General features: G+C 36.7%; 1 protein-coding gene across 1 annotated transcript in view; it reads left to right on the top strand.

Annotated features, from left to right (window-relative positions):
- Positions 1-116: 116 nt before the first annotated feature.
- LOC125869202 (histone deacetylase 14, chloroplastic-like) overlaps positions 117-12053 on the top strand; it is a 270052-nt gene continuing 258115 nt past the window's right edge. The window contains exons 1-2 of the mRNA XM_049549768.1: positions 117-217; positions 4141-4212. Of these exons, the coding sequence (XP_049405725.1) occupies positions 4144-4212 (69 nt within the window). The 5' untranslated portion in view covers positions 117-217; positions 4141-4143. The remainder of the gene's footprint in view (positions 218-4140; positions 4213-12053) is intronic.

Below are 12053 nucleotides of genomic sequence, written 5' to 3'. Positions count from 1 at the left end.
GGGGGGGAGATTTGTGTCTGATTAAAATGTCCAAAACCTTCATGCGCACTAGTAAGATGCATATAGAGATGTTATTAAACACCTATACAACTAATCAAGCTATCTTGTGTTCCAGTTTCGAGGCTCAGATGTTGTTGAAGTGCAGAATTTCAGACCAGCTACAACAGATGACATAGGAAGTGTTCATGCTGGGCCCTATATTTCAGGGCTTGAGAAGGTAGCATAGCCATAAGGTTTGGTAATTCTTCTTATTAATGTTGTTGTACAATAATTCAAAACTTCTCTGGTGGTGTGTTTGATTGATGGAAGTGTGTTTGATTGATGGAAGTCACATTTCAGGAAAATGTTTTCCATGACGACAACATTTTGGTTTCTAGAAAATGTTTTCCATCAAAATGAGAAAAATGACTTTCCTCATATATCGATGCAAGTCATTTCCGAACTTCTATTTACACTTCTAACTTCATATCTTTTATTGGAGACTATAAAATAAATTTTTAACTTTATAATATTTATTTCAAGTAACACCTAGACAATATTGATTTTTACTAGTAAATTTTTGAATCAAAGCATTACTTGGTTTGCCAAGATTATTATTAATCCTTAATGGATCTATGTTTTTCTGAAACTATTTTCCACTCACCAATCAAATACTAGAAAACATTTTCTTGAAAAATAGTTACCATGGAAAATGACTTCCATCATACAAACAAACTTTGAATTCGATCTAAAAATTTACATTTCCTTAATATTTTCAATCCATGCAATCATGGATACGGGTTTTTTTTTTGATCCGTAGATAGGGATGATCTCATGCTTGGCATTCCTCTTTTTTTTTTTTCAATTTTGGGCTATTGCTTAAAAGTCATCTATTATTATGATGTTACATGAAGATTTGCATTTGAAAAGTCGATAATGGTACGTATTCTACATGGATGCTTTCACTTTTAGTGGGATTTATTCCATCTTAAAGTAGTATGTGAAGCACCCATACCCATGTCATTGCCATTCACTAAGAGTGCACCATGAAAGTGAAGAGTCCACATAGTATAAAATAATGTTTTAATTTGTAATGTCCACGTGCATAGTTTTGTCATATATTGTAAAGAGTCTAGCATAAGGACTTTTTACCTTATTTTTGGAATTTGTTCTTTAAAAAAATTGTAACACGTGGAGAAATGGTGGGTTCCCTATTTTTTCTTAGGCCTGCATGGATTTCAAGACACTATAGGTCCTTCGAGACAACTCTCTTTCATGTGATTTTAGGTTTACCTCGTTCTTTGTCAACACTTTCACTCTCTATGTTTCACATTCATATATTGACGTAGGACATGACTAAACCATCTCAAACGTCATTTCTCTCATTTTATCCTCAATGTGTGCTTTATCTAAATATTCTTTGTTTTAGACGATTTAGTAACAATATACTTTTTATAATTTTAGGAAAATAAAGAAATTGATGAATTGTGATAGAAAATTGAATGGTTGTACTCTCATATTCCCAACTTGTCCATTCCTTCTGAAACTGAGGGAATGTTTTCCACATTTTATTTTATTTTTGATAAAAGTTAAAGTTGTATTCTTCAGCATTAAGGGTATGCTGGCTACCTCCAAAAAGTTACAAGCTGAAACCATAATTACATAGATCCTAGGAAATTTACCAACTGTTCTACTTCTTCTATACCATCTTCTTTACACCAAAAAAACAACATGTTAATGCAATTTTCTTTAACTTTCTAAATAGAGTTAGTAATATTCTCATGACACCTAAGGTTTCTTTCTCTCCAAATAGCCCACCAGACATAAGTAGGTACTATAGACCACCATCTTTTTTGGGTCTTGCTCCCCCCCCCTCCTCATCCAGCAGCTCAAAAGATCAGCAGTATGTTTTGGCATCACCCAGGGCTCTTGAGAAATGCTGAGAACCATGCGCCACACCTGTACAGTAACCCTACAGTGTAGGAATAAGTGGCTGTTAGTTTCTTCCTTCTCATGACAAAAAAAACATCTGGAGACAATCTGGAAGCCTCTTTTCTTGAGTTTTTCCCGAGTGAGACATGCCCTTCTGATGACCAACCAGGTGAAGCATTTCACCTTGGTTGGGGTGTTTCCCTTCCATATTTGTTTCCATGGGCCAAGAATTCCTCCAGAGTGAGTCATGATCTCTCTCTTATACAGTCTACGCACAGAGAGGTTACCATCAGAGTTATGTTTCCATCTTATACCATCTGCTTCTGTAGTAGGGCCTGTGAATTCACCCAATTTGAGTAGCAGTTCAGCAATTCTATCCACTTCCCAATCATTTAGATTTCTCCTGAAAGTGAGGTTCCATCCCTGAGGGGACCAAATCTCAGCAATTTTAGCCTCAGGATTGGTACAAAAAGAAAAAAGATCAGGGAAGACCGAGTTTAAACACTCTTGTCCAATCCACTTGTCCTTCCAAAAAAATATTTTGTTACCCTCTCCCACCTTGACCACCAAATTCTCCTTTAAACTATCCCATAAATTCCTGATTGATCTCCAAACTGATACCCCATACGTGCTATCTACTACATTAGACACCCACTCCTCGGTCTGCCCATACTTGTTGAGAATTGCTTTTCTCCATAATGCCTGATCTTCAACCACAAATCTCCAAAGCCATTTAGAAAGTAAGCTTTTGTTCTGGACCCTCAGATTTTTTATGCCAAGACCTCGTGTCTTCTTACTTATTAAGGTTGTCTGCCATTTAACTAGGTGTATTTTTTCCCTTTTTTGTTCCCCGACCATAGAAAATCACGCCTCAATTTATCTAGCCTTTCTTCTACCTTTGCTGGTAAAGGGAAAAGTGACATAACATATGTAGGCAACGCATCCAGAACTGAATTGATCAGAGTGACTCTTCCTCCCAGAGATAGATAGTTTGCCTTCCAATTAGCCAACCTCTTCTCTGTCTTCTCAATGATTCCATCCCAAATCTCAAGCTCCTTGTGATTATTCCCTAAAGACATTCCCAGATAAGTAGTTGGTAAGTGCTCTATCTTGCATTGCAAGATGCTTGCCAACAGCTGAATATTTGCCACTTCCTTGATTTGGAAGATGCTACTTTTCCCCCAGTTCACAGCCAGTCCGGAGATGGCCTCAAAAATCACCAAAACAACTCTAATGTAACTAACTTGTTCTACCTTTGCATCGCAAAATATAAGTGTGTCATCTGCATATAAAAGGTGACATATATTCAAATTGACCCCTGCCTGATTACCAATGTTGAAGCCCTTTATCCAGTTGTTCTGATTGGCCACTTTAATCATACTGTTAAGACCATCCATAGCTAAAATAAATAGGAAAGGGGAGAGAGGATCTCCTTGTTGTAGTCCTCTCTCAGAAGGAAAAAAACCAGCAGGTTCTCCATTAACAAGTATGGAGAACCTGATAGTTTTGATGCAAAAACCTATCCATTTAAGCCATTTGTCTCCAAACCCCATCTGCCTCAAAATATTAAGTAGAAACTCCCAATTGACATGATCATATGCCTTTTCTATATCAAGCTTGCACATAATTCCTGGGATCTCTCCTTTAATCCTTGAATCTACACACTCACTTGCTATTAATGCGGCATCCATAATTTGTCTTCCTTGAATGAAGGCCATTTGATGATTGTTCACTAATTTTCTTATCACTTTCTTTAATCTCTCTGTCAACAACTTACCAAAGACCTTGTACACACCACTAATGAGACTGATGGGTCTAAAATCCCTAAGATCCATAGCTCCTATCTTCTTTGGAATTAGAGCCACATAGGTGGCGTTGAGGCTCTTCTCTATCTCATGTCTTTAATGAAATTGTCTCACCGCATTCATGAAGTCTGTCTTCAGTATCTCCCAGAAGGTTTGGAAAAAACTCATCGGAAAGCCATCTGGTCCGGGGGCCTTATCACTAGCACATGTATTACTTTGCATCATTGTTGTCATCATCATCCTTAGTATTGTTACTATTCCTATTGTTCTTTGTTATTTGTGATGTCATTGTAAAAATTGTTATTGTTGTTAATATTTATTTATTATTAGTAGTATTATTATCATCATCATCTTTGTCATCGCCATTGTCACCATTATTTTTTCTCATCCTATGTTCTCTTGATTTGTTGGCTATCATCTGCAGGCTATGGATCAAGCTTCAGAGAAAGGTCTAATTTTCATTGATGGATCTGGACCCACATATGCTACTGCCACAGTAAGAATATATCTCTTACGGTAACTCTTCCTCTTTCTGATGCTAGTCTCTATTACTGTCTGGGAGAATAATAACCAGATTTAACTTTATGGTGTTGACACATATGCATCACATTACGCTTATTTTTCCCTTTTCCCAACTATTTTTGGTGTTTTCTGCTGGGTGTTCGTTAGCCATTGTAACAACCCATTAGGTCGTTTTGGGTACTATAACTTCTTATTTCATAAAAGACACTTCCGATAAAGTCTAAATGTGTATTTTGGACTATTCGTAACCATAGTTCTAAAATCAATGGGGTAATTTTAATAATTAATTTAGTCGGTGGTTAAATAAAATAACATTAAAATTAATAGTGAGCCATTTTTACCACTTTTATAATTGGTCATGGATAATAATTAGGGTAAGAAATAATCTGTAAAAGAAAGAAGAGAGAAAACTAGGCGAGAAACTTTACCTGCGGCGTCTAACAAGGAAGACCGACATCGAGGTAATGTTTTGAATCTTCAATGTCCTTATTTAATGGTAGGGGGTTAAGTATTATATAATAATATTTCATGGTTAGATATGAATTGAAAGTGTGTGTTAGCGGATGTGCTGGGAGTTTGGATTTTGAATAAGAAAGTGAGGGTGATAATGAATTGGTTGATGGATTAATAATTAGCCAATCATTGACTTGATAAATTTGGCTTATAGTATATGATAAATTTGGGTTAGAGTCGTTGCCACTACTTTTCGAAGCCAATGGTTTTAATCTTGAATTTTATTACGTTGTCATCATATTATAAATTGAGATTTAATATATTGAGATATGTAATTAAATATTAGGTGTATTGTATAATTCGAATATCATTAAAGTGATGATATTTAGAGCAATTGAGACTTATCCTTAGGCTTGAACTTTAGGAAAGTGACTAGATTTGGGTGAGTTTTTGGGGCTAGGCTAGACATATAGTAATATGGGTGTCTATAGACTCGTTTACTATGAATTATGCATGTTTAATAGATTGAAAACTCACCAAATCTATAGTCACTTTCCTAAAGTTCAAGCCTAATGATAAGTCTTAATTGGTCTAATTATCATCACTTTAATGATATTCGAATTATACAATACATCTAATATTTAATTACATATCTCAATATATTAAAACTCAATTTATAATATGATGACGACGTAATAAAATTTAAGATTAAAGCCACTGGCTTCGAAAACTAGTGACAACAACTCTGACCCAAATTTATCATATATTATAAGCCAAATTTATCATATCATCAGCCTTTGATTGACTAATCATTAATCCATCAACTAATTTATTATCACCCTCACTTTCTTATTCAAAATGCAAACTCCCAGCACATCCGCTAACACCCACTTTCAATTCATCTCTAACCATGAAATATTATTGTAAATATTTAACCCCCTACCATTAAATAAGGACATTGAAGATTCAAAACATTATCTCGATGTCAGTCTTCCTTGTTAGACGCCGCAGGTAAAGTTTCTCGCCTAGTTTTCTTTCGTCTTTCTTTTATAGATTATTTATTTATCCTAATTATAATACATGACAAATTATAAAACTGGTAAAAATGGCTCACTACTAATTTTAATGTTATTTTCTTTAACCCCCGACTAAATTAATTATTAAAATTACCCCATTAGTTATATAAATAACTATAGTTACAAATAGTCCAAAATACCCACTTATAATTTATCGGAAGACTCTTTTATGAAATAAGAAGCTATAGTACCCAAAATGACCTAATGGTTCGTTACATTAGATACCAATTTACCCATCGTTCGTCCTCGAGCGATCAAAAGAAGGTGATGGTAAGAAAGGGTACCTAAATCGACAAAAAGATGTGGATATCTTTCTTGCATATCAGCCTCACTCTCCCAAGTGGACTCTTCAACAAATCGATGTTTCCACTGAACCTTGACAGATACAATCTCCTTTGACCTCAACTTGCGGACCTCCCTATCTAGAATAGCTACAGGCTCCTCCTCATCAGACAAATTCTCATCAAGCAGGACCGAATCCCAATGAATAATGTAGTTTACATCACCATGATATTTTTTCACTATAGACACATTCAAAATATCGGGTGCACTCCTGACAACCCTGGAGGCAAGGCCAATTCATAGGCCACCTCCCCAACACACTTAAGAACTTCAAATCGCCGAATATATCTTGGACTAAGCTTACCTCGCTTACCAAACCACATCACACCCTTCATGGGTATGTGTAACATCCGACAATTTGAAATAACTATGGAAAAGCTTGAAATTTGGAAATAATCATTTTTTGGAAAATTTAAAATCTGGAAATTTGGTTTAGTGTGGGAAATCAGTGAGTTTTGTCCAACTTTGAGCAGTCATAACTCCTAGCTCAGGATGAGTTAGGAGTATTTCCAGTTATGTTTGGAAAGCCCTTGGAATTATCTTTCCAACGCCGCCGAGTTTGCTCAATTCTGAGTTCGTATGAGCGAGTTATGACCATTGAAAGTTGGGCAGTTGGCAGGGAATCCATCCGGAAATTTTAAGGGCATTTTGGTCTTTTCCCTAGTCATTTTTTTTGGGATTATATTGTGTGTTAGGCTGATGTTGGATCATTTTATCCCATTTTAAAAGAGAAAGAGTTAGGGTTCTTGAGAGTGAAGAGGAGAAGAAGAGAAGAAGAGGAGAAGAAGAGGAGAAAGGGAAGATCAAGCAAAGATTCGTCAAGATCTTCGTGGATTTTCGTCGGGGGTGATCCCTACCAAGGTATGTGAGTTCATAGTGATGGGTTGATCCTTTCCCCCACACACCAACTCATTTTGTTATTGAGAAAAGATTGGATTGTGTTGTTGAAGTTGTTGTTTTGTGTTGTTGATGTTGTTGATTGTGTTGTTGAAGTTATTGTTGGTTGTGGGATATGTTGTGGTTGTGTGTTTGAGTTGAATCTCATGTATGTTGAGGGATTTTATGATCCTTAGTGTTTGGGGTTGAATCCATTGAAGAAAGGGTGATTTAGAGTTGGCAAAACAAGAGAGAAAAGTCGGAGTTTTTGGGCAAGAGGTTGGTGCGTCGCGCCTGCCAGCACGCCCCAAAGGGGACTCTAAAGTCCAGCCCTTGGGGTGGCGCGCCTCTTAGAGCGCCAGCAGGTGCCCTCTGAGCTTCGAGGGTTGGCGCTCCGCGCCTTGCAGAGCGCCAAGGACGCCATGTCCTCCCTTTCTTCCCACACTTTCTCATGCAGGTTCCTAGGTGTTATACCTATGTTCCCTAGTTGTTTCCAACACCCCAAAGTGTTTCTAAACATCCCGAACTCATCTATATACGTGTGATCATACACCTTGAATCCATAGTTCAATTCAAGGCAAGTTAGTATCAAGTTAAAGAGAAGTTAGAGTCAAGTCAAGCAAAGTTACGAAGTTAGTTCAAGTAAGTTTTCAAAGTTGTTCAAGAGTCTTTATTGAACGTTTTCACTTCATTCTAAGGCTCAAGTTGCAAGTCAAGTAAAGAGTAAAGAGTTAAGAGTTCCAAGTTGAGTTCATTTCTCAAAGTTATTAGGGAACTATGTATTTCCAAAGAAGTTTTAAAGAGATGTTTTTACATTTAAACAAGGTTGGAAACTGAGATTTCCAAAGAGCCTTCGGGCTAGTTTTTGAGTAATTATCTCATATCAGCAGGAAGACATATGTTTTAAAAACATAAGAGCCAGTACATTTTTGGGAGTAGTATCGAGCACCGAATTGGGGGAGCGTTCAAAGAAACCATAGCCCCCATAGAACCATGGGTAGAAAAAGATCATACTTTTTAGATGAATCCTTTTTCCAGATAGACTAGTGGATCCATTAGGCAGTTCAGGTCTTATACCTTTGGCCGGGTATAAGATGCTCTGGCAGCGTGAGGTAGATCGCTGTATCATTACTATAGTTCTCATGTGATGGTTGTCGGTTAGAGAAACTCCCACAGTATTTATTGTATTTTCATACACGGAAAGTATTGTATTTTATATACATAAATTCATTTGTATTTCTATATACATCTCAGGCTTATTGTATCTTTGTATACACACAGAGTTTATAGCAGATTTTACACAGTCTTTCTTTATATCGTACTTATTTTAAAATTTGTCTTATATTGAAAGAAGTCAGTCAGGTTGAGTTGAGTTGAGCGAGGTAAGCTATGTCAGTTTCTTCCAGATTTTCTTCTAACCTTTGTTGCTTAGTTTCCAGCTCGCATACTCGTACATTTCATGTACTGATGCCAGTTGGCCTGCATCTTATGACGATGCAGATACAGGTACCCCAGATTAGCGTCCTGCACGTTGTTGATCCAGCTGAGCACTCCAGAGTCAGTGGTGAGCCTCCTTGCTTTCTGGAGGACTCAACTATTTTGTGTACTTAGTTTTGTTCTATTAGGATGTTGCGGGGTCTGTCCCAACATCCATCTCAGTATTTTAGAGGCTTCATAGACAGTCAGTCAGTTAGTTTTGAGTCTCTTATCTATGTATATATGTAAATATTCTATTTTGAGACCCATGGTGCCTTGTTGGCCAGATTTGTATCAGTTAAGTTGTCTTATGACTTTGCTTTGCATGAAGTTATTTTGTCGAGTTAGGTCTCCGCTGAGTTAAGAAAGCCAGGCCAAAGGTTCGCTTGGGGCCAGCAATGGTTTTCGAGTGCCGGTCTCGCCCATGGTGTAGACTCGGGGCGTGACAGTTTGTAGAGACTAAATACTTAGGGCTCTTGGTCTTGGTTATTTTAGCTAATTTTTTTTCTTATCATTGTGTTTTTTATTTTCGCTATTCAAAAACATGACTTCACATCGGTACAGTGTTATCAAAAGCAAAGAGCGCAAAATAGTTCTAAGGTTCGTGGGGCTTTAAGCGCAAAGTGCAAATAAAACATGGGCTCTAATGAAAAAAGGCGGAAAGGGAGAAAAAAATACTAATTATATGTTTAGTCCAAGAAAAATAATTTATAAGTATGATTGAAAAATGTAAGAACAAAGAAATTTGAAAAATAATTACGATAAAGTGAAATATCAATGACTTAGTATTGTCTCTTGAGAAGAGGTTCATTGGCAAGGAAAAGTATGTCTTAGAACCTTGATGACGACACTGAAGCGAGACAAAACATTGAACATATTTTGATCCTCGCTATAGGGCTTGAGTGCACTTTCAATAACACTGCATCAGTTTGAGTCCTTTAATGTTTGTTCCACTAGAAAAATGTGGAACAAATTATTCTGCGTGGAAATTTTTGTTTCAACTATGTCACTGGAAAAAGAATTATGGGGCCATATAGATGGAAGTGATCTGGATCCTACAAAGTTAGGTTAGTGGAAAGTCAAAGATGCTCAGGTGATGACATGGAATTTAGGGTCAATTCACCCTCTTATTGTCCTTAATCTCAAGATATATAAGACTGCAAAGGCCATATAAGATTATTTATATAAGGTTTACAACCAAGACAATAGCATAAGACACTTTCAGTTAGAGCATGAAATTGCTAATTACTCTTAACAAAGTCTTTCTATTCAGGATTATTTTTCTGGAGTTCAAAACTTAGGGCAAAATTTTACTAATATTGTTTATGTTGAAGTACGTGTTGAATCTCTTTCTATAATACAAGCAAAGCAAGCGAGACCAACTTTTTTTTTGATGAAATTGCAATTTGATTTTGAGTGTTTGCTCTAACTTGATAAATCGTGATTTGTCTCCCTCCTTGGATATCTGTTTTAGGGAATTACTTCGTGTAGAGCAATGTCTTCTCACACAAAACGTTTTCAAGCAAGAAAATGTTCAGATTGATGCATTTGCTGCTCAAGGAAGAAGATATGGTAGGGATATGAGCGAATTCAATGCTATAGTTGCAAGCAATATGCACTAATAAAAAAGTGTGAGAGGTTGATTATAACAAGATTTAGGAAAAATAGAGGTATAGGCCGAAGAAGAACTAGGGAGAGGTGATTGGATAGGACATGTGACAACTTCAGGTTACCTAGGACGTGACGCTAGATAAGAAGGTGTTGAGAGAAAGGATTAGACTAGAAGGTTAGTAGGTAGCTTAGTGTTGTCACACTTTGTGTGGGAGAGGCATGGAGTTAGCCCCCTTTCACTACTCCATATTAGTAGTATTATTTAGTAACTATTTAGTTTCTTATCTTCAATGTGTGTAACTATTTGTTGCTTCATTTGCCTTGTATCTTGTTGTTAGATAGGGGGAGATGGTTAGACATGACATGTGCTAGCTTTAGCTTACCATGGACACAACCCTATAAGAAAATGTGGAGGGCAAGGATTAGGCTAGAAGGTTGGTAGGTAGTCGAGTGTTGTCATAATTTGTGTGAGAGAGGCATGGGGCTAGCCTCTTGTCCGCTTCTACTTATTAGTAGTATTATTTAGTAATCAATTTCTTTTCTTCAATGTGTAGTACTATTTGTTGCTTCATTTGCCTTGTATCTTGTTATTTTTCTGTCATTTTTTTGTGCTACCATGCAATCAGATTAATCTCTTTTCTTTCGAGCTGAGGGTTTATCGGAAACAACCTTTCTACCCCACAAAAGGTAGGGGTAAGGTCTGCCTACATCCTACCCTCTCCAAACCCACTTGTGGAATCACACGGGGTATATTGTTGTTATCTTCTTTTACTTACACTACATTACAGGAAACAACCTTCACCCTGTACCAGATTTAGAGGAAAACAAGATTTCTGTCATTATATGCCAGCTATGCACCTCGATGTGTAGAGTTAATAGAGTCTGGAACTTAACAATTGCATGGATTTTATCAGTCATGCTCACTTATCCTTGGATCGATGTAGGCCGGAAGTTATCCAGGGACTGGTAAGATAGATCAAATTGGTAGTGGAAGTGGTGAAGGATCAACACTAAATCTCCCTTTACCTGGAGGATCAGGTGATACAGCAATGCAAACAGTTTTTGATGAAGTTATTGTACCATGTGCTCAAAGGTTCAAGCCAGATATAATCCTTGTTTCAGCTGGGTAATTTTCTTGTCGGTCAAGATAGTCTCAACATTCGGAATACCAAACGAAACATATGACTTAAACACAGTTCCTTTTACTTTTCTTACTGTTCTGCTACTGTGTGGTTTCTTTTTCTTTTGACGTGAATAATGGATCATGTATTATGCTTGTGTTTTCTGCTAAACTAGCAATGTAATGAGGGCGGAATATTTGGTCTATTCACTACTATCATGCCTCATATATTCTGTTTCTGGTCTTGAAATGTTGTTAGCAGAAAAGGATGTTAAAACATAAAGATAGGACTTTCTGATTTCTTATCTAACGTAATTGAACTAACGTGTTGTCTAAAATTTTCAGGTATGATGCCCATCTGTTGGATCCACTTGCCAGCTTACAGTTCACAACAGGAACATATTACATGCTAGCCTCCAGCATTAAGCAACTTGCAAAAGATTTGTGTGGGGGACGTTGCGTGTTTTTCTTAGAAGGGGGATATAATCTCAGTTCTCTGTCAAATTCAGTTGCAGAATCATTTCGTGCTTTTCTTGGGGATCGGAGCTTGGCTTCAGAGCTAGACGATCCATCCTATTTGCACGAAGAACCATTAAAGAAGGTGAAGCAGATTATTGAAAAAGTGAAGCACATACATTCCTTTTGAAAGCTTATATTGACAGTGGTCTAGAATTATTGTACAGCTTTGTATAGGACACCATGACTTTTCCATAATTTGTATATAGCTTTGTTTAGTATATACGATATAAATTATATTAATGTTGTAAATTCGTAACAAAATTTGTTAAAAGTACAAGCTAAAATTGATGAACGCCCATTCTATTTAATTATTTCTTTCTAGGATAACAAATGCTTATATAT

This window comes from Solanum stenotomum, chromosome 1 (genome assembly GCF_019186545.1).
Source record: "Solanum stenotomum isolate F172 chromosome 1, ASM1918654v1, whole genome shotgun sequence".
NCBI classification, from domain to species: Eukaryota; Viridiplantae; Streptophyta; class Magnoliopsida; order Solanales; family Solanaceae; genus Solanum; species Solanum stenotomum.
The sequence above is the reverse complement of the archived record's forward strand: the minus strand, read 5'-3'. Positions and strand labels throughout refer to the sequence as shown.